Source organism: Vipera ursinii, assembly GCF_947247035.1.
Source record: "Vipera ursinii genome assembly, chromosome: 17".
Classification (NCBI taxonomy): Eukaryota; Metazoa; Chordata; class Lepidosauria; order Squamata; family Viperidae; genus Vipera; species Vipera ursinii.
This window is the reverse complement of record NC_139530.1, coordinates 274,583-296,216: the sequence shown is the minus strand read 5'-3', so window position 1 is coordinate 296,216 and position 21,634 is coordinate 274,583. Positions and strand designations below refer to the sequence as shown.

General features: G+C 58.4%; 2 protein-coding genes across 4 annotated transcripts; both read left to right on the top strand.

The window, feature by feature from the left end:
• The first annotated feature begins 61 nt into the window (after positions 1-61).
• CFAP107 (cilia and flagella associated protein 107) lies at positions 62-3,236 on the top strand. Its single transcript, XM_083375516.1, has 4 exons — positions 62-942; positions 1,052-1,165; positions 1,817-1,994; positions 2,569-3,236. Exons 1-4 carry the CDS (start codon positions 832-834, stop codon positions 2,772-2,774), a joined length of 609 nt encoding a protein of 202 aa, XP_083231642.1. The 5' UTR covers positions 62-831; the 3' UTR covers positions 2,775-3,236.
• A 1,609-nt stretch (positions 3,237-4,845) lies between these two features.
• PRDM2 (PR/SET domain 2) lies at positions 4,846-21,264 on the top strand. Of its 3 annotated transcripts, none has more exons than XM_083375471.1 (10): positions 4,846-4,966; positions 5,372-5,442; positions 7,474-7,502; positions 9,233-9,350; positions 10,039-10,142; positions 10,343-10,495; positions 12,426-12,552; positions 14,120-14,221; positions 14,741-19,082; positions 20,034-21,264. In XM_083375471.1, the coding sequence occupies exons 5-10, from the start codon at positions 10,134-10,136 to the stop codon at positions 20,044-20,046; spliced, it is 4,746 nt and encodes a 1,581-aa protein (XP_083231597.1). In that variant the 5' UTR covers positions 4,846-4,966; positions 5,372-5,442; positions 7,474-7,502; positions 9,233-9,350; positions 10,039-10,133; the 3' UTR covers positions 20,047-21,264. The 3 variants fall into 3 exon arrangements, with proteins under 3 accessions (XP_083231597.1, XP_083231598.1, XP_083231596.1); XM_083375472.1 differs by having other exon boundaries at positions 9,233-9,354; XM_083375470.1 differs by lacking the exon at positions 7,474-7,502 and having other exon boundaries at positions 4,912-4,966.
• The last annotated feature ends 370 nt before the right edge of the window (positions 21,265-21,634 follow it).

Here is a 21,634-nt window from a genome sequence, read left to right as displayed (position 1 = left end):
CAAAGCAAACAGCGAAAGGCTTTTATCGGTCTTTGAGTCTGCTCTGTTTGTGCCTGTCTGTTCTCTCGCAAGGGAACTAAAGCAGAGACCGGAGATCCTTCACAAAAGTCCCCTCAGAGACTCCGAGGAGGCTTTTTCTTCCGCCTTTCGGCTCTGGTGCACTCAGACCAGGCCCGGCTGCTCGTTATCGTGGCCCTCCCTAACGCCAAGGGCGCCCACGTATTGCATCCCGGATCCCAACCGTCACACGTGCAGGCAGAGCTGCCTCGGCTAAGACACGTGGCTAAAAGCACAGCCTTCACTCCCGTGATTCTGATAAACCCCGATCATTCTGACAGAGTGAAAATGATGGGAGGGGTCATGTTAACATGGCCACTTAGTCTTGTACGTAATCCTTTTGCAAAGGAGGGAACTAACCAGGTTCAGTCTCAAAAAAAGCTGGAAACCTTTACAAAGAGTCCACAGAGGACGTTTCTTTCGGCTTCTGCGCATGAAATGCTGCGCTAATGGCAGCACTGAGCTCCATGCCACGTGCAGATAGAAGAGGCTCCCCAACATCAGATGTACTTTAATTAGTTCCGTTTACCCTCCCGATTTTCAGCCAGACTTTCCAAGCTACCAGAAGCATCCCCTACGTATCCGGCCCCATAGAACATCTGGAGCCCATAGAACAAGCCCAGGGATTGCATCGCCACAGAATCCCCCGTGTCACAGGAGGGTAACCGAGGCGATGGGCAACAATGGAGAACGTGAGATGAAGGAACGCCACAAAGGCCCAACTCTCCGCCCAGGGAGGAGCCCCCAGAAGGAGGAAAGGAGTGGGGGGGAATCATGTTTAACCTATGCAGAGATGTCCAGGAATGCACCCTGCCCAGCTGGAAGGTGGAGCCAAAGTACTCGACCAAAGTGCTGATTGGAAACTGGGGAGAGGAGAGGAGGAGGGTAAGAAAGACCCCCAAGGGGGGGGGCATCCGTGGGTTCCCAAAGGGGGAGCCCAGCGTGGCCGATCTCAGCTTCTTTCTGTGGTGACTGTTTATCTGGGTTATTTTAGTTTGTCCGCGATAATGAGGGGACCGGTCAAAGCACCTTCAAACAAGATTTTGTCCCTTTCCCCACTGGGACCCCGGACCGAACCGTCATGCGGAGGCTTATGAAGAGGCTGGAAGTGAGTAACGGGACTCCTGGTTACAAGCCTGGGGCCTCCTCTGCCCGGGCCTTTTAGTTCCACGTCCTGGCTGGACTGGGAAGGCTTTGCGATTCCAGCCAGGGTTGAGAGGGAGAGCCCCGGTTCCTACCCCCCCCTTCACACTGAGCCCCACACGGGCTGCTTTCACGCCTGGCACTTGACAGCGGCAGAGAAGAGAGACGTTACCTGGGTGTGCACAATACACTAAGACAGACACTAACCCGAGGGCTGAACTACACACCGAGAAAACCCAACAAAAACCAATCAAGTTTAAAGCAAACCGAACTCAGCAGGCAACTCAAAAGCTACTCTTACGCTACTCTTACCAGCCTCTGGATGCTCTTCCCTCCCAAGTTCCCTGCCTCTGAGCAGGGGCTTCGTAGTTCACTCGCAGCCCCCAGAGCCACCGTGGCTCCATTCAGGCAGGCCATGACATTCTGGCCACATGCCTTTCCTAACGGTCACCAAGGTCTGACTCTGCATTCTGCCCTCCCCAGTCCAGTCCTAGCAGTCTCAGTTCACCTCATCAGCCTAGCCAGCCCAGCCATGCCCGGGCGTGATGGGAGGGGCACTTGCCGCCTGCTCCTCCGTCAAGCCCACCATCTTAAAATGCCACTCGTTGCCTTTTAGGGCCTGCCAAGGAAGTACATCTTGACCCACTGTGAAGAGGCCAGGCATCAGCACCTGGTCTCGCAGTATGACGATCAATACAACAGACACGGCCACAACCCCCAGCTGCCTCCACTCCGCAAGTGGCACAGGCACAAACTGGCATGGACGCCAGAGAAATCGGACTATCCCCTTGTTGGTAAGTCCCGGCAGGGCAGTGAAGGGCGGGGTGGTGGGCTCCCGAGCTAGAAGGCTGGGCAGCAACACCTGTAGAATCTGCAAGAGCGTCAGGTGGACGTCTGCTAGCCATCCGCGATGGGACAAGTAGGAATTAAAGCAGGTCTCTGGGGGAGGGGGAAGGGGGGAGTCCAGATCCTTGCTGGGTAGAGTCAGGGCTACCAGTTGTGGATGAAACAGTCTCTGCCTACAAAGACGACTGACACTGCGGCTATCCAATGGATGCTGGTGGTCTCACGTAGTAGTCCTGGGGATGGTCACATCAGCCCCCCCCCCGAAGAACCGAAAGACTTCCCCCTCGTCCCAAGGTCCCCCACCAGCATGCAGGAGGAAAGACCCACCTGCCCCGGTTCATCCTCAGTGCTCTTAAGCTTCACTGCCTCAGCTCCTCTATCGCTGCTCAGATCCCTGGTCTAACTTAATTATTTGGGAACAGTTACGGCCCCTGCTTCTCCTCCTCCTCTCCCATTTCGTCTTCCCTCACCCCTCACCTTTTCCCTTTCGTTTTCCTTCCCCTCCCCCTCCCTCCTCCTCAGAACCCCCAACCAACTATGGGCTTGTGGAGCACCTGATGAAAGCCTGGCATCGCAAAGAGACGGAAGTGGCCCAGACCGTCTACCACAGCTCCTACCCCAAGCCTCCCGCCTCGGCCTACGCCCCTCGCCAGCGGCCGGACACCAGGCGCATCCTGGAGCAGAGCCGCAAGCAGTGGCTGCCCAGAAGCCTGGATGCTCCTGCCTGAGAGAAGGGCAGAAGCCTCACAGGGCGGTTGGCCCAGCCAAGCGGCTGGGGCATTTTTCCCCAAGAGGAAGGTGCAGGGGAAGCACCAGCCACGGGCTTCTTGCGGGGATAAAGAGAGCTGGAAGATTTACGGTGAGGGAACTGGAGCCATAAACCACAAATCAAAACCTTGTTGCCTTCAAGCACTGAATTGCATCAGCACAGCTTTCCCACAGGCCACCCGGTAAGAGGAGGATACAAGGAGGAGTTCAAAGAACCGGCCAGCATCCTGCTCCCGTTCTGGATGTAACGCCTTCCTAGCTCAACCACAATTCCAGGGACAGAGAAAATGGGAGTAAAGTTTGCACGGATTTCCGCTGAGAAGGGCTTCAGGGAATCTTGCGGCCACTTGGCTTTGAGCTGCCTCTCGCTCCCCTTCCTTCCCCCCCCCCCCCGCCCAAATAAAGCTGCCGGGGGTACCCAGGAGACGTGATTGTTCTCTTTCCAGAGGGGGGGCACAGCAGTTGGATTAGGACGGAACGGGAGGGCTGCCCTGATGTGGGAGCTGGATGCTGGAAATATTTTCCGGGGGGGGGGACAGGGCAGGGAAAAATAAATAGGCGGAACAGAGATTCCCCCCAACTCCTGGAATTTGACTTGAGTGCCCCCCCATACCTAGTTAATAATCACAACATTGCACCAGTTGTGGTCACTTTGACCTCAAAAGATCACAGGATGCAACTTTGCACAGGTGCGACACATACTGGATTGGTCACCATCGTGGTGCTACATTTGGGGGGGGGGGGCGGAGGAAAATTTTAGCTTCAGGAAAAAATGCTCTTTTGGAGTCTGAGCTGCCAGAGTTCACCCTCAACCTTGCCAGGACTTGACCTGGCTTTCCTGGGGGGGGGAACCCTCAGCTGCTGTGAGGAGGGGACAGAGAGCCTCCCACCCCAAAGACGGGCGAGTCAGTGAATGAATGAATAAACCTTTATTGTCAAAGTACAATCGTGTATACATTGAGGTGGCCAGATGGCCATGTTTCCTACAAAAGGCTGCTTCAAGTCTTTTATCCCTCACTTCTCTGGAAATATTGAGCCTGACCGCTGCAATTGCCACCGTCAGTAGGTCTGCGCTTGGAAACTACCTGGACTCTAAGTCAGAAGGGGCTATTGGCGTCCCCAGACCAGGAGACCCCCTGGAAGGCAGCGGGAACTCAACTGGCTTCGGCTGCGATGGTCGCTGCATGTTCCAAACAACTCCCTGGACTGTGAGGGCAGGAGGAGGAGGAGCCTGACCTTGGGACTTTGGCACAGTCCTTGTGGGGCAGCTGCTACCCTCCCCTCCCCTCCCCTCCCTTGATTCCAAATTGCATGCAAAAAAGGGATGCATTTTGAAAGCTGTGCGCACCAAAGCGTCCACTAGAGGGAGGCACCTCCTTCGGAGAGGAGAGTACAGAGCTTTTTAAGCGCGCCCCTTTAGGATCGCTGGAAGGAGGGAGGGAGGGTCCGGGCCGGGCTTCTGGGGGCCACGTCGAGCCCCGCCTCCGAGCCCAGCCCTTCGCCCCCTTTCCGCCGCAGAGCCCGGCTGGGGCTTTCCTCCGCCCTTCCCCCCCGAGAGGTGAACTCCAGGCTGCCCGTCGGCTCTGCTTGCAAGCGTGCGAGCTAACGGGAGGGCGCTTCAGAGCAACCGTCGTCCGCTGCCAAGCCGTGTCCGGCCCCTCGGGCGACGTTCCTCCAGGCCCTCCCCTCCTCCGCCCTCTGCCGGAGTCCCTTTCGGCTCCGTCCAGCCGCCTCCTCCCCCTCCCCTCGCCCTCCGTCTTTCCCCGCACGAGGCTCTTCTCCCCCAGCGGCTCCTCCCTGCTCTTTAGCTGGCCGGAGGATTTCAGGATCCGGCCTTCCCGAGAGCAGTCAGGGTGGATCTCCGCCAGGAGCCAGCGGTTGGGTCGCCTGGCAGCCCGGGGCGCTCGCAGGAGTCTTCTCCGGCACCGCATTTCCAAGGCCTCCTTCGGGATTTCCCCCTCTGGAAACCGCCTTTCTGCTCCGGTTCAGTTTCACCGGCGATTCCCCTCCGCTCAGCCGGCGACGTCCTTCCTCGCGGGGCCGGCGTGAGAGGGGGCGGGGCTCCTTCCCGCCCGGCGCCGACGTCACTTCCGGGCCGCCGCGGCCAAGATGGCGACCGGAGGGGCCGGCCGGGGCCGGGAGAGCCGCGCAGGTGAGCCGTCCGGGGAGCCCGGAGACCCCGGCGGGGAGAGGGGGGCTCTGGCTGGAAGGCGATCCGGGGTGGGGGGGAGAGAGAAACTCCGACCGGCCCTTCTCGACGCCCGAGGCCAGCCCCGCCCCCCGAGCTCCTGGTCTCCCTCGCAGGGCGGGCGTGCTGCAAAGGCTAGGAGCGGAGCGCCGGTGGCCGTAGCCATGAGTGCAGCGCAGACCGCGAAGGCCGGGAGGGAAAGAAGGCGCCGCTGCCCCCCCCCCCCGGCAGGTGATCCCTCCCTCCAGAGCGCTGAGCAAGGGATCTCGGGGGAAAGCCCATCGCGGGCTTTTGCAATTACGTGTTAAATCACGTTTAATTACGTATTTAGATGCATGCGGCGTGACCGTTATCTGTTTTCCATTCTAGGCTTTATGTAATCGCAAGAGCTTCTTTCTGTTTGACTTCTCAGAGCAGGTCCGGATTTCAGAATGAATCAGGTGAGTTAAAATGCAAGGCTCCCAAAATTATTTTTACCTGCTAGAAATGTAACATTGACCGATCTTCGCTTTTCTGCCTGTAGACGCGAGCTCCTACTAATCTGCATCTAGATTCGCTCCAATGGGCCCTTTTTCAAGGACGCTCCTTGTTCTTTATGGTTCATAAATAACAACGGTCTGCAGGCCCTTGAGTTCACTTCCTTCTTCTAAAATGTCAGTTCCCAGAGGTAAAATGCGTATATTTTAAAAATAGGTCTCTGAGCCTCAGCGCAGACTCTGTCCTGGAATAAAAACAGTTCTTTAGCAACAGGTTCACGAAGGAGATGGTGACGAGAGTCCAGTCCGGTCCGGTCCTGTGGAGGCCGGTCATTTCCACTGGAGGAAGCTTTCTTCGGCCACTCTGGACAGGAACGCAGCCTTGATTAAGTCGTCTGCTTGCTTGCCTCTTGCGTGGCTATCTTTGCCAGGACTCTGACGAGCGGTGAGGCTGCTTGTTGTGGAAATCCTGGTCTGTGGACACCTCCCCTTCCTTACCCCCACCCAGCACGTGTCTTGGGGACCACAGGAAAGGCTGCTCTTCTAAGATGCTTCCTCTTTTTGAAACATTGTGTATGTTTGTGTGAGTGCTGAGTTACAGCTGACCTGTTTTCCCCCCCAGTTCTTTTCTGAGCTGGGTGTGTGTGTCTACCCTCCCACATGGGTTCACTGGTGCATTGGTTGAAACTGCAGTTTGGGGGTGGAGAGAATGGGGACTCTTTGGGGAGTTTGGGCAGTCCTGGTCTCCCAGTTGATAAATGTGCAGATGTTGGGGAACCTTTGGATGACTTAAACTGCTTACGGGAGAAATCTTCCCCTGGAATAATTCAAGGGGGCCGGATTACCTAAGAGCTGCATCCCCTGCCATTTGCCAGCACTTCAAGGGGTGAGCAGTGGCCTGCCCAAAGAATAGCCGATCGGGGTCCTCGGATTGATGCTTTTGCTTGGCCTCTGTGGGGACAGCAGCTCATTTCAAATCAACTTGTGTTACCAGGGTGTCAGTTTCTGACTTACAAAAAAACACTGGGATACATGTGTGCAGAAGAAATGGAGGGGGGAGAAGCAAGTACCGTGTTCTAAGAGACTCGGGAAAGGTCTTTAACTGTTCCCTACGAGGTACAAATAAAGCCCCGCCCCTCTAGGGTTTGGTCATGGGGAGGCGTTGCAACTGTGTGATGCTGCAGGGAAGAAGCCTCCTCTCACCGTGCAAGCAGGTCGTCCATTTTCTTGACCATGTAAAACTTCGGACAGTGGAAGCCGCTTGACAGACCTCTGCGCCTCTTCTCACAACTGACCGGCACTGGGTGGCCGCAACAGAGGGTTGTGTGCTGCTCAACCTTAAAAGGAAAGCTCTGCTCTGCCTGCTTGCAGAGTTGGTCACAGCAGATGTTATTGCTCAGGTTTGTTCAGGTTGGCCAGTCATGAATCAAAACCACGAGGAGCGTCTAAAATCCACGGTGGTTTACAAGGCAGCGAGATGCCCCTTTGCTGTGCCTGCTGCTGGGCAATTGCATGGGCTTTCTGAGGAGGCCACCCTGTGACTTGGAGCTGGCTTAATCTCCAAAGGGTCCCCAAGGGTGGTATGCCCCGAGGACCTCCCCCCCCCCAGGCCCCAGAGCCCATCCTTTCTCCCTTTTCGCTTTTGCTTCACGCTCTCGCCTTCTTCCTTGCTGTTTTTTCCCCCCCTTTGTGCCCTGGGCCTCTGCTGGGCATCTCTCTCGGTGTCGCCTCTCTGCTCCCTGTGCCGGTCTCTGCTCTTCAGCCAACCCCAGAGACCTTTCTCTGCAGCTCAGGAACCAACCGACTCTCGGGATGCCTGACCGCAGAATCCCCTTGGCATCCAGGAGCTAGAGCCGCCTTTGCCTTCAAAAGGTTTTCTGTCACTTCCCGCCCATCTTTGGTCTCAGAGTATGTTCATTTTGCTGGAGTTAGAAAGTAAATAAGTTCTGTTGTGTAGCATCAACTATATTGTGTTCTTCTTTTCTCCTTTTTCAGCGCCCTTTGTTGACAACTTGTAATGCCAGGTCTGTATACAGTAACCTCCTGCTTCTTCCAAAACACCCCCAGATGCACCATCTTTCGTTCTTTCTTTGCTTTTAAGTGCTGACTTGCAACTCAGCTTTGCTGTTATCCTGGTTTATTCGAAGGAGGCTTGTTAATTTCTTACTCCACAACTTTCTTGGAGGAGCCTTGGAAAACAGCCTAATTAAAAAGTAGGCTGCAAGGTTCTTAGCTGTTGATTGACTGTTTTCATTTAAAACATTTTACTGAGCTGAAGATGCTTTCGTGTAATTGGGACACAAATAGGCAAAGTAGCATCCCTGACCGGTCTGAATGGCCCCATAGACCCCCAGATTAAATTACAATAAAAACGCAGGGGTTGAATTCTCACAAAACCATCCAGCCTCCGTCAGATGCAAATATTTTCTGGCTGTTGATCCTTGTGTGATGGCGCCGGCTGCTTCAAAACACGCCCGTCTCAAGACGGGTTCAGCCAGTCTTCATCTTTATATACTGTGAGTTTCTGTCATGGAGGCAGGTATTCCCAAAGCCTGTCGGTGGCGCTCTCTGCTGTCCTTTTCAAAGGAGGCCCCTCTCTCTGAAAGTGAGAAATTGCAGGCATCTACTATCTCAGAAAGCTCTTTCTTTCCTTCCTTCTCTCCTTCCCACAGTGTCTGACTAGGGCTCAGAAGAGACCACTTGTTAACTGACCAGTAAACTGACACACCTGAGGCAATGTGGGATTGGACTGCCTTTGTTCTTAGAACCCAGGGATTGTCGCTAAGCAGAACGTGGGATCCAGCTCATGGGTGCCAGCCCGCTAGGGTAGATTGGTTGGTCTGCATTACTTGGAAACTTCATAATCCTTTTGAAATACACTCCTGAAATTTGGCTTTGCTGGTGAACGGGTGATACAATTTATATGAGGGGACAGACGTGTCTAGAGAGGAAGGTTTGCAGGAGCTGTGGCATTAAATCCAAAGCCCACACTTGCGGTATTCCAGGTGTTTTTAGGAATGTGTGGAGTCTAAAGGGCAGGCGGCTTAGTCAGACAAGGTGGGGAAGGGAGGACGGTGCACGCAAGGGGTGGGTCTGCTTGGCTCCATCCCCACCTTTTCTTCCTGCTGACCACGCTTGCGAGGGAGTTACGTTTGAAAGATGATGTTCGAGGATGTGGTTGAGGCAGCGAGGCCTAGAGAGGCAGGAAAGGCAGACTTTTCTCCAAAGCCCCCGAGGGCCGGGCAGGAAGCAACGGGCGGACATCATCAGAGAGAGAGGTCCAACCTAGAACTCGGGAGGAATTTACTGACAGCGGAGGACAGTTAATCGGTGGAAGGGGTGAAGCTGTGGATGCTCCATCGCTGAAGGTCTTCAAGAAGAGACCAGGCAGCCATTTGACTGTGAGGCTATAAGGTCAAGGTCCCTCTCGCCATCCTTTCCCACCATTTACGCAGCTTCCCGTGTCACACAGACGTGGGGCCGGCGTGGGCCTCGTCTTTGCACCAGCCCCGTTTGGTGGGGGCATCTGTCCCCTCCTGCTGGAGGAGCCTGTGGGAAGGAAGGTGCCCTTCCTGTTTGGGAACCGGGAGCCAGGGTTACGTGGCCAGGGATTCGAGGGCCAAGACGAAAGGGAGAGCCTGCGTCAGGCTCTGGGCATCGCATGGCTGACTGCAGCATGGGTGGCCTTCTGCCTCCGTCTCCTGTGCCCACCTGGGCCCACTCCTCCTCTTTTCTGTTCCCGTTCCCTCTGTAGAACTCAACCGGACCCTCAGGATCAGTTGAGACTTTGGCCGACGTCCCCGAGCACATCCTCAAAGGGCTTCCGGAGGAAGTGAGGCTGCTCCCGTCCACTGTGGACAAGACCCGGCTTGGTGGGTGAGCCCAGGACGAGCGCCGGGGGCAGAACAGCCCTGACGCCGGGGGCGGGGGGCGGAGGGCAGGCCTTCTTTCTGCAAGCAGCGGGGTGTCCAGGGCTTGGCTTGGCCCCTCGGATAGGCAGCAGCCTCAGAAGCCGGCGGTGGATGTAATTCTTGGTGCGACACGAGTCTGCCATGATTAAAGACCTCACAAATGATTGTCAGCCTGTATTTAATTAGCTAAAATTTAATCAACCTAGTTTTACCCGCGTGCCCCTTCCGCCTGGCGGGAGGATATGACCCTCACAGCGACAACCCGGGATGCAGCAAACCCCCCCCCCCCATACCTTGGCTGCGGGATCCCTGTCGCAACTAGAGCCACCTAGATACCCACACTGGCTGCTGGTTACTCTGCCCCGTTCTGTGGCTGTATCGGTTTGTGTGGGGGGGTGGCGGTGCCGGGCCCTTGCCACCCACCTCTTTCCCTCCCTCCTTCCACGAGCCCAGAGTGCTGCAGGTCCTGGGCGGTGCAGAGGCCGAAGGCCACGGAGGGGAGCCAGGTGCTCCCTTGCTGAGCACGTTGACAGGGAGGAAAGAGCTTGCAACGCTCGCTCGGGGTCTCGGCCCCTTCACCACAGCAGCCAGCCGAGGCCGTGGGGGCGCCGTGGGGCTCACCGCTCTTCTTTCTGTCTTTGGTCTTCAGGTGTCTGGGCCGCAAAGCCCATTTTCAGAGGCAGGAAGTTTGGCCCCTTCGTTGGTGACAAGAAGAAAAGGTCCCAAGTGAAAAGCAATGTGTACATGTGGGAGGTAAAGCAAAGCGGAGGAGAAGCGGCCCCTCCCTTCCCGGGGGGGCTCCAGGGGAGTGAGGAGGGGGCCCAGGGAAGGGATGGGGGGGGTGTCCTCCGGGGGGGCTGCCTGTCTCTCCTCTTCCTTGACCCCAGGCTGAGGCTCTGACCGTCCCATTTTCTCCTCCCTCCCCTCCCCTTCCCCTGCTGCAACACTTGCAGGTCTATTACCCAAACCTGGGGTGGATGTGTGTGGACGCCACAGACCCGGCGAAGGGGAACTGGTTGCGTTATGTGAACTGGGCTCGCTCAGGAAAGGAGCAGAATCTTTTCCCGTTAGAAATCAATCGGAGCATTTACTACAAGACGTTAAAGGTAGCGGTGCTTCCATCTCTCTCTCTGTCTCTCTCTCTCTCTCTCTCTCTCTCTCTCTCTCACACACACACACACACACACACACACACACACAGTAAATCTGATCAATTATCTGGTCTTGAATTCCTCTTGTGAGAAACGGAGGAGGAGAGGACCGGTCTGATTGCTGTCAGGCTCTCCGGCTGCATCTTGGGTACCTTTGGTTTCTTAAAAGGTTTCAGAAATGCTTCCCACCCTTAATCCCAAACGAGGTGGGGGTGGGGGTCAGGCTGCCTGTCGGGGAGGGCGCCTTTAATTTCCCCAACTAGGATGGAAGCATGTGAAGACACCACCCCCCATACACCCCGGGCCACCAGTTGTTTGCTCTGCTCTTGACCGGGAAAACCGATTCTGCTTCAAAATTCAGTTTGTATTTTCAGAGGGATGGGTCAAAAAAAAATAGGGATTTTTCCAAAAAGGATTCCAAGGATGGCGGCCTTTTGAAGCCTCAGATGTCAGGGCACAACGGCAGGCATCCAGACAGAAGCTGCTTCAGATATCACCACAGTTCTGCAGTTGGTCACGTGGTTTCTAAAGTCACAAGCTTGGTCACATTGCTGTCTGCAACCGTCTGCGTGTTGGGGGCAGAAGCGGTCCGTGGAGGGTGGTTTTCCGAAACGGTCTGACGAGGGAGAGACCTTGGCCTGCTTCAGTTTCTCTTTGTGAATGTTTGTTTGCAGGAGTGTGGATGCTGCCTTCCTCCCTGAGTGACCCCTACATATTTCTTTTCTTCGTGCAAATAGGGTCCCTAGCATGTAGCTGAATAGCTTTAATTAGCGTGCTTAGAATCAGAATCATTTCCAGATTCGTCAGAAATATGACTTTGGTATTAATACTTCCTTTTGCGTGCTTATCGAAACTGACGTGTGTCTGTGTGTTTTCAAGGTTGTTTAGGACTTACAAATAAAAACAAACTCCATAGTTACAGTTAGAAGCTCTGCGAAAGTTTCCAAATGTTTCAAGGCCAAATTTAAGGCAATCTTGAAAACTAAAGTGACTTTGGAGTGAAAAGGCGTTTTTCTTTTTTTTCATTCAAGTGGCAGCCACTATTCTTTCATCGCCTTCTCTTCCTGAGCGTTTTCAGACTGACCACAGTCTGAAGGCTTATTCTGCTTTATTCTGATTTTTGGGAGCAGAATAGAAGGCTGGGCTTTGGAAGGAGATGGGTGGGTGGCTGGCTGAGGGCTTGTCCCACCAGCCGTGCTGGGGAAAGGCTGGTAGGGGGCCAGCCTTGCTTTCAGAGGGTCCCGGTGGCGGGTCTCGGGGTGGGGCCTGGGAAGGGAGGGGGAAGCGGTAGTCCCTGTGGGGGGGGGGCTGGCTGGAGAGTTGGTCTGTGCTCTGGTGGCCGTGGTGGGTGGAAAGATGGTTCAGGGACCGTTGGTGGGGCCCAATTCCCTCCCCTCCGTGCCTTTTCAGAGGGGGGGGCGGTGCCAGGGCAGGTGTTGAGCTCCTCGGCTGGGTTGGGCAGCAGATAGGCTCCTCCTCCTCCTCCTGCTGGGATGACTCAGCCGGGAAGCATTTGGGCTTTCCCCCTGCTTGCTGTGCTGCGGTCCTCCTTCCAGCAGAGGGGCCGCGTGCAGCTCGCCTCCCTCCCTCTCTCTCTGTCTCCTGCCCTCCCTGGCGCTGATGCGGCACGGCCAGCCCGCTTGCTTGCTTGCTTGTGACGAGTCCAGGTCCACCCCCACCCCTCGAGGGTTAAAGAGTCCTTCCTGTTTGGCCGGCCAGGCCCTCCTCGGCAGGCAGCCTCTTCCCGGCTGGCAGCTGTGCGTGAGCCTCCCGGCCACTGCCCGCCCGCCCGCCCGCCTGCTCCCTCCCCCTGCCTGCCTCCGTCGGCTGGTCCTGGGCCTCCGGTGTGATTGGCCTCGCGCTTTTGTCTCTTTCCTCCTGGCAGCCAATTGAGCCCGGGGATGAGCTCCTGGTCTGGTACAATGGGGAGGAGAACCCGGAGATAGCAGCTGCCCTGGAGGAAGAGAGGGCCAGCCAGCGGAGCAAGAGGAACTCCCCCAAGGCCAAGAAAGGTAAGGGCCTCCTCCTCCTCGGGTGGGCTGGGCTGCCTGCCGGCTGACTAACACCCTCCACTTCCTTCCCTCCCTCCCCCTCCCTCTCTGCCTGCCTGCTTCTGTTTGTGAGATCAAGAATGGCTCTGCTGGCTCCCTCGATGCTGCTTCCTTGTTCAGGCAGCTCTCGTGCTTGGCTGCCCCTGGGTTTGCCCTCCCCGCCGCGCTCTGCCCCTCCCTGGACCCCCAGGATGCTGCCCTCCCCCCATCCCTTCTCCCCTGGGCCCGGAAGGAAGCGGCTCTCGTAGCACCAGGCGTTCCCCGGCTGACGTTTTCCCCCAGGAGCGGCGAAAGGGCCAGGCCTCCTTCTGGCCCCCTTCGGGATCCCAGATTCAGGGATGCAAGGGCCAGATTTGCCCAGGTCGTGTGGTGAGGCTCCCATTTCAGGAGGGTGTTGAAATTTGGGCAGTGAATCATCGGGCTCTCCTCCTTGATCCCAGCAGATCTGCTCTCGGTCCTCAAGAAAACCTCTGCTGCCTTTCTTCCGAGAGAGACGCTTTTCCTAGTGCTCAGAGGCTGCCCTGCCAGGATGCCGGGGATCCCGAGGGCAAAAATTGCCACACGTTGATGGGGCAGGGCAAGAAGGAGGGAGGGGGGGGCGTAATGTTGAGGACACAGTTTATTAGCAAGTTCAGGGAAGGCAAAAAGAATGAAACTGCTGTTTTTGCAAGGACTTTCCTAAAACCTCAGAGCACAGAAACAGAGAAGTCAACGTTCTTAGGGTGTGTGTGTGCGTGTGTGTGTGTGTGTGAGAGAGAGAGACAGAGAGAGATCTTCTGGTTGCTCCTTGGACTCTGATCGAGTGGATCTAAAATTACATTTGCTCTCAAGTTGTCATTCTGGCTGTTTTTAGTAAGCAGAGCAGCTGCTGGCTAAATCGACGACGCGGTGAGGGTTAAACCCACATTAAGGTCACCGTGCTGAATGCCAGAACGGCTGCTTGGAGGGCGGGTGGCGGTCCTCCCTTGCAGGTGCCGGGTCCTCCCTCCTCCCCTCCTGGTGCAGCTGTTGAGCCTCCCTCTTGCCCCACGCTCTGGAGACTCTGGGGGAGATTCGGCTTGTGCCTTGCGTTGAACCCTGGATGGGCTGCTGGGAGTTCCTTGAGGGAGCCACGCTGCGCTGGGCGGCCCTCCGCGTGGTCTCTGCGTCTGGGCCCCTGGCAGAGCTGGGCCCGAGGGGGAGCGGCCCCAGAGGGTTCCGTGTAAAGAGCCACGAGGAGCCACACGAAGCCTTGTGGGAGGTGGGCTTCTGAAAGAGCTCTGAAGGAGGAGAGCCACAGGGCCCCGGGGTTTGGGAGAGGCAGACCCCCCCCCCCCCGTGCTCAGCCCTCCCAAAGGTGAAGCACTGAAGAAGCTCCAGTGGAGCCTTCGGGGGGGGGGCTGCCTCCTGCGCCGCAGGTCTTGGCAGCCCTGGCAAACTAGCCCGCACCGAGCGTGGCCACATCTGGTTGCTTGGCGGTGTGTGTGTGGGGGGGGGGAAACGTCCAGAAAGAAGCGCTACATTTAAGCATCAATCTTTTCCTTCTTAGCGAAGAAAAAAAGCCAGGAGGCCAAGAAGAAAGGAAAGAAGTCCGGGGACAAGAAGCAGAAGGCTCCTTCGGAAGGCCTCAACATGCGGGAGACCAAGGAAGGTAGGGGGGTGTCTGCCACTCTTCTCCAGGGACTCTGGGGGGGAGGGGAGCTGAAGTGGGGTGGGTGGGTTGCAGAATCGCTGAGCACACAAGCGGGCAGGGTCGGCGTCTGAAGGCTTGCAAAGCACCAAGTCCTTTGCGGTGTGAAAGAAGGGAAAAACGCGGCCCAACCAGCCCAGACCTGGCCATAGAATTAGCCCCACGGGGTTGAAAGGGGCCACAGAGGGACCTGCTCAGAAGGGGGCAGAGGTCAGGGCCGTTGGGTGCCGTATTGGGGGGAGGCAAGCAGGCTCTTACGGAGTTGGAGCTTTTTGTAATGAATAATTTTATTGAGTGGGTTTTGCTTTTAAAGGGGCAAGCCACATACAGTATTTGTGGCTTGCAAAAGCATATCCCCACCCCCCACCCCAGACTTTGGGGGCAATGCATGGGGGAGCGTTCTGGGCTTTTGCCTTTGTTGTATTTATTTTAAGTGATTTGTAAAATTTATTGGCTTTCCACCTTTGCTCCATTTCTCAGGCCAGAAGCCGGAGGACGAAGCCCCAATGGTTTCGGCAGTGTTGCCCCTCGACCAGGCCGCCGTCATCCAAGAGATGGTGAATCACGACGCGCTTCCCAGCCTGCTCATCTCCAGCGTGGCCTGCGAGCCGCCCGCCAGGCCTGAGGACGAGCCGGAGGTCCTCCTGGGTGGAGCAGAAGCTTCAGAGGAGGATCCTGAGCAGGGGCAGGAGGAGGAGGAGGAGGAGCCCATGGAGGAGGAGGAGGAGGAGGAGGAGGAGGAGGAGGAGGACAGCTTAGCAAAAGAAAGTCCAGAGGTGGAGTCCGGGTGGGGGTGTGGGGACAGGCTGGAGTCTGTGGAGGAGCAGAGCAGCCTCTCCGAGGACTCCGCCGAAAGCTCCCCCAAGGAAAAGCCACTGGGGAGGGCCCCCAAGGCCAGGGGGGAGCCCAGCGGCCAGGGGGCACCCATGTTCCCCTGCCAGCACTGCGAAAGGAGGTTCACCACCAAGCAGGGCCTGGAGCGCCACGTGCACATCCACATCTCGGCCATCAGCCACGCCTTCAAGTGCCGCTATTGCGGCAAGGCCTTCGGCACGCAGATCAACCGCCGGCGCCATGAGCGGCGCCACGAGGCCGGGCCCAGACGGAAGCTGCTCTCGCCCTCGGCCTCCACCCGGCTGCCCGGGGCCAGCGCTGCGGCTGCCGAGCGGGGAGTCCAGAGTGAAGCCAAGGCCAGGCAGGAGGCCCCCGCCCCGGAGGCCGAGAGAGACACTTCCAAAACGCCGCCCCCTCCACTGCCTTTGGGGGAGAGCAAGGAGCCCAAGGAATTGCACCCGTGCCAGTACTGCAGGAAGGTCTTTGGCACCCACACCAACATGCGCAGGCACCAGCGGAGGGTCCACGAGCGGCACCTCATCCCCAAAGGGGTCAGGAGAAAACCGGAGGAGCCCCAGGCTCCCGTGGGCCCGGCCCAGCAGGCCCCCGGCACGTACCTGGCCGGCACAGACCTGGTGGGGGAGGAGGGGGAGGAGGGGGAGGGCGAGGCCGACGACCTCATGGACGTCTCCAGCAACATCTCAGAGAATCTCAACTACTACATCGACGGCAAGATCCCGTCCAACAGCAGCACGAGCAACTGCGAGGTGATTGAGGTGGAGCCTGGCGCCGCCGACGTCTACGGCTTCAATTGCCTGCTGAGTCCCGTGACGGTGGAGATCTCCCCCAACGTCAAGGCGGTACCGATGCAGCTGGTGGAAGAGTCGAAGGAGCCCCCTGTCAGCGGGACCCCCGAAGCCAAAAAGAGGAGGACGGCAAGCCCCCCGCTGCTGGCAAAGGTAAAGACGGAGATGGATCCGGAGCCCATCACCTCGCTCTGTTCCTTGACGATTCCCCTCGCCATATCGACCGTGGAGAGCCTGCCTTTCCCCAGAGAGAAAAGCGTGTATCTATCCTCCAAGCTGAAGCAGCTTCTTCAGACACAGGACAACAATAAGGTGTCCCCCTCCTCACCACTGCCGGCGGGGGAGATCCCAAAGCTGGGGCTCCCCGTGGCTTCCTCCCCCCTCCTCCCGGCCCCCTCGAGCAGGTTCAAGCGGCGCACCAGCTCCCCGCAGCACAGTCCGGGCCTTCGAGAGCCTGGCAAAGCCGGCGAAGGCAAGCCCGCTTGGAATGAGACGGCCCTGGGTGCAAAGGCTCCCAAGCTGGGGAGACGGAGCAACTCCCCCGTGTGGAGTCTGTCTGGGAGAGAAGAAAGGGAACCGCTGAGCCCGGAAGAGTACAAGGCCTCCAGGGAGTGGGCGCCGAGCCCCCCCTTCGGGAATGTCTGCAACCAGCAGCCCTTGGACCTGTCCAGCAGCGTGAAGCAGCGGTCGAATGGGAAGGGCCTGACCCAGGCGCCCTGGGAGTCCGTGCTGGACCTCAGCCTGCACAAGAAGCCGTGCAGCGACAGCGAAGGCAAGGAGGCAGCTCCGCCAGCAGGGGGCGCAGTTAAGAAGAAGCCCACCACCTCCATGTTGCAGAAGGTCCTGCTCAATGAATACAATGGGACGGATTTGGGGCCCGAAAACCCCTGCCCGGACATGAGCCCCAGGCCGAACCCCTGCAAGCTAGCCGAAGCCCCGCAGCCTGCTCCGGCTCCCCCAGCCCCTGGGGCAGAGTTGGGCTGCTCTGGCCTCACCGTCGCCGAGGTGCCTTTGCCGGCACCCTCCTCGTGCCCAGAGCCGTCGGCCTCTCCCTCCCGTCATGCGTGCCCTCCCATGCTCCAGGCCCCCACGCCTCCCCCTCCTCTCCTTCCCACTGTTCCTTTGCCCCTCCCGGAAGACCCCGGCAGCAGCCCGCCAAGCTCCTGCCCCTCTCCCCTGTCCAACGCCACAGCTCACTCCCCGCTTCCCATCCTTTCCCCAACCGTCTCGGCCTCCCCCCTTCATTCCGTGGAGCCTCTTGCCTGCGCTTCCCCCGGGCCACCCACTCTCTCTTCCTCCTCCTCCTCTTCCTCCTCTTCCCCCCCCTCCCCCTCTTCCTCTTTCTCTTCCGCATCACCCTCCTCCTCTCCTTCCCCACCTCCCCTCTCGGTGGTCTCTTCCGTCCTCTCTCCTGGCGACCAGCCGGAGCCTCCGGGCCCCCTGGTGACTTTCAAGCAAGAAGAGGGAGAGGCCGGGGGTGAGAGGCCGAGGGAGGACCCCCACCCCTGCAGCGCAGCAGAGGCCGCCCAGGAAGCCTTCAGCAAGAGCTTTGTGTGCAATGTCTGCCAGGCCCCCTTCCTGGCCATCAAGGACCTCACCCGGCATCTGTCCGTTCATGCCGGCGACTGGCCCTTCAAGTGCGAATTCTGCGTCCAGCTCTTCAGGGAGAAGGCAGCCTTGTCGGAGCACCGCTTCCTGCTCCATGGGGTTGGGAACATCTTCGCCTGCTCCGTCTGCAAGAAGGAGTTCGCTTTTCTGTGCAACCTCCAGCAGCACCAGCGAGACCTGCACCCTGACAAGGAATGCAGCCACCACCAGTTCGAGAGCGGGACTCTGCGCCCGCAGAATTTCACCGATCCCAGCAAAGCCACCTCAGAGGAGATGCAGAGCCTGCCCAGCGCTGCCCTGCAGCCCTCCAAGGAGGAGGAGGAGGAGGAGGAGCTGAACGACTCCTCCGAAGAGCTCTACACCACCATCAAAATCATGGCGGCGGGGGTGAAGCCGAAGGACCCCGATGTCCGCATGGGCCTCAACCAGCACTACCCCAGCTTCAAGCCCCCCCCGTTCCAGTACCACCACCGGAACCCCAATGGCATCGGAGCCACGGCCACGAACTTCACCACCCACAACATCCCCCAGACCTTCTCCACCGCCATCCGCTGCACCAAGTGCGGGAAGAGCGTGGACAACATGCCCGAGTTACACAAGCACATCTTGGCTTGCGCATCTGCCAGCGACAAAAAGCGGTACACCCCGAAAAAGAACCCCGTGCCCCTGAAGCAGGCTGTCCGCCCTAAAAACGGGGTGGTCTTGCCCAGCCCGGCCGGCAGCGCCTTCCGGCGCGTGGGCCAGCCCAAGAAGCTCGACTTCGGCCTGGAGGCCAGCCGGGTGGCCTCCAACAAGCTGAAGCTCAGCGCCCTGAAGAAGAAGCAGCAGCTGGTCCAGAGGGCCATTCTGCAGAAGAAGAAGTCGCAGCAGCAGCAGCAGCAGCGGGCCGAGCTCAAGACCGGCGGCGCAGAGCCCAGCGCCCACATCTGCCCCTTCTGCGGCCGGAAGTTCACCTACATCGGGAGCCTGAACAAGCACGCCTCCTACAGCTGCCCCCGGAAGCGCCACTCCTCCTCCTCCTCCTCCAAGAAGAAGAAGACGGCCCAGACGAAAGGGGGGGGCTCGTCTCCCGGCAGTGGCAAGAGCAGCACCAACCCCCGTCGGCGAACGGCCGACGCCGAGATCAAGATGCAGGGCGCTGCTGCTCAGCTGGGCAAGACTCGCACCCGCAGCTCGGGGCCCGCAGCCGCCCAGACACCCTCCGCCTCGTTCAAGCTGAAGCAGGGCGCCAAGATCCCCAAAAGGGGCCACCCGGCCGCGGCCAGGAGCGTGGGCCTGGTGAGAGTGGGCAAGGGGGCTCCGCCGGAGGGGAAGCGGAGCAAGGGGGCCGCCAGGAGCGGGGGGCCCCCCGGACTGCTGGGCAAACCCTCACGCAAGCTGCACATCCGCCTCCAGCGCGGCAAGGCAGCCCTGACCAGCCAGAGGAAGGCCGCTGAGCGGTTCAGTGCCAAGTCGAGGGAGAGGGTGGGGGGGCCCGTCACCCGGAGCCTGCAGCAGCAGCAGACCACGTCTGCGGAGGCCACGGAGGGCAAGAGGGAGGAGAGCACCGTCCGGCCGGAGCTGAAGGACGCCAGGTGAGCTCTTCAGTGGGGCTCCTCCGGTCTCGGGAGGGGGAAGGCGGGTTCCACCTTGAGTGGGCGAGGAGGGGAGCAGCAAAAGGGCCCCGGAGCTGCTTCATGAGGGCGGCTGGGAGGTGGGCGCAGCCGGGGAGGGGCCCTCTGGCCAGTGAGGCCCTCGGGGCAGATCCCACTCAGCGCTGGGAGGGGGGCTTCCTGGACCTGGTCTCACGCACAGCCCGGCTGGGATTCCCCCGGTTGGGGGTTTTCGCCCGGTTTGCGTTGAAGTGGCCTGGTTCACACACCACGTTAGGCCAGAGGCAGAGTAGCACGGTGGCTGGCCTGGAGAGCTGGCCGATGAGTGCAAAAGAGGCCGCCCACCACCTTGGCCTTTTCACCCGCGGCTCCTTGCTTGTCCCTGGCCTTTTGCCCTGTTGTGCCCGAGGCCACCTCGCCATTGTGGGTCCTTGGCTGACGCAGCATCCGCAAATGGCAGCCTTAAAAAGCTTGTTCCTCAGCCTGGCGCTGCCCATCCTCCGTGGGTTCCCGTTCTTGTTAATGCAGGACTGGGCACGAGCCCTCGCCATTGTGGGTCCTTGGCTGACGCAGCATCCGCAAATGGCAGCCTTAAAAAGCTTGTTCCTCAGCCTGGCGCTGCCCATCCTCCGTGGGTTCCCGTTCTTGTTAATGCAGGACTGGGCACGAGCCCTCGCCATTGTGGGTCCTTGGCTGACGCAGCATCCGCAAATGGCAGCCTTAAAAAGCTTGTTCCTCAGCCTGGCGCTGCCCATCCTCCGTGGGTTCCCGTTCTTGTTAATGCAGGACTGGGCACGAGCCCTCCGTGGCTCTCCCGATCCAAGCAGGGCACCCTCCGACTGGCAAACGGGGGGGAGGAAGTTCTCCTCATCCGTCGTCTCTCTTTGCTCCCCCCCTTTCCCCACATCACGGATTTTGCTTCCTCCTCTGCAGGAGCCTCCTTTGAGAAGAAGAACCCTCCAAACGTGTAAATGAGATTTTCCTGGTCAGGGGCTCGGCCCGCCCGATGTCCGGCACTGCCGCAGCCGCTGGAGAGCAGAGGCCCCGGCCTCCCCGCAGGCAGAAGCGCCGATGCAGCGGGTAGATGCTGACAGGTTCAATTCTGAGCTACAGGGACAAGACACACACACACACCCAGGCATGCGGTTGCTCCTCTCCTCTCCTCGCCCCCCAAACCCCCCCCCCGGCAGCCCTGGGATTTTTACAAAGGACTTGCTCAGGCTCTTTGGGAGCAGATTCAACCTTTGGGCTTCTCGCTCGGTTGGGCTTTACCTGGCACAGTAAGGAGGGAAGCAGATAAAAACTCAGCAGGGCGGGGGGCTCGCCAACGCTCGTCCCCCAGCGGGTATCGGGGATGACACGGCGCCTAAAGTAAGTTTTTGTCAGCCAGTCTGCGAAGGCCTTTGTGTCACGCCAGCCAATACGAAAAGTCCTCCAGGGACTCTGCTCAGCCTCTCCACCCACCGCCTCTTCCCCGCTGGCTTTGGTGCCAGTCGCTGCCTTTCACCCCCTTGGGGGGCAGGAGGGACCTCGGTGGGTCAGAGGTTTCCCTATCCCAAATTCCCCTGGGCTGGACAAGACGTGGGCAGTTTGTGGTGAACGACCAGCTCCTCGCAGAAGACGGTGCAGCCCCCAAGAGATGCCCTACATCCGGGGGGGGGTGCAGCAGAGGGGGCAAAAGCCCCCCCTTTCCTTTGTTGTAAAGCAGAACTGAATCTCCCCTGCCTCTTTTTTTCCAGAGAGGTGGCTTTCTTTTTTTCCAACCTGGCCTTTCCATTTGGGTGAACAGCAGTTGCTTCATTTGACTCCCCCCCCCCCCATTTTTCAAAACTATTTGTCCTCGAGTTAAAAAAGAAAAGTGATCTACCTCTTAAAATTTGAAGTTTTGATATTGTTTTGGTGACTTCATGCCTCTTGCTATCATTCCCTTTTATCTGTCTCTCGGTTGCGTTTCTTTCTCCTGACTTATCATCAACACCCGACAGTTGTACAAAGCACCCGTAGCAGCTTTGGAAAGGGGGGATAAAATATTTAAAATTATTTAAATTGCTTTTGACGCTTCAGTTGTATTATATGTGATTTACATTTTTCATTGATTTGTTTATGTGGGAGAGAGGAGAGGGTCTTTCGTCTGAAGAAGGTATTAAAACTTTGCTGTTCTGTAGTTCATTCCCCCTCTTTTTTTCTTGTTGGAGAGTGATGCAAAGACTATTCTATTAAAAACATTAAAATTTCCAGTTTGCCATACAAAACGAAAAGGTTGTCATTGCTTTGGGACGTCATTGGCACGATACGAATCGGCAGAAAGGAGGCCGAGGCCGGCCGTGGCCAGCTGCCCTCTGAAAAAAGGAGGGTCAGGGTCAGCCGTGCAGCCCCTCACCTTCGTCAGGGAGTCGGGCTCCCCACCACCCTCCGGAACAGCTGCAGTGGGGCTGCGGCCCAGGGGGCTCCTCCGCCAGCCAGCCATCTGGGGGCACCAGTAAGAAGGCGCTCCTGGGGGGAGAGGAGGCGAGACGGGGGGGGGGTGTTTCCTC

What these genes read in the sequence shown, in the direction of transcription:
- CFAP107 (XM_083375516.1), top strand. Translation starts at nt 832, where the DNA reads ATGTTTAACCTATGCAGAGATGTCCAGGAATGCACCCTGCCCAGCTGG. An exon ending in GGGGAGAGGAGAGGAGGAGG is followed by an intron (nt 943 to 1,051) that starts GTAAGAAAGACC and finishes GGGTTATTTTAG; the next exon opens with TTTGTCCGCGATAATGAGGG. An exon ending in GGCTTATGAAGAGGCTGGAA is followed by an intron (nt 1,166 to 1,816) that starts GTGAGTAACGGG and finishes GTTGCCTTTTAG; the next exon opens with GGCCTGCCAAGGAAGTACAT.
- PRDM2 (XM_083375470.1), top strand. An exon ending in GCAATGTGTACATGTGGGAG is followed by an intron (nt 10,143 to 10,342) that starts GTAAAGCAAAGC and finishes CAACACTTGCAG; the next exon opens with GTCTATTACCCAAACCTGGG. An exon ending in CATGCGGGAGACCAAGGAAG is followed by an intron (nt 14,222 to 14,740) that starts GTAGGGGGGTGT and finishes TCCATTTCTCAG; the next exon opens with GCCAGAAGCCGGAGGACGAA.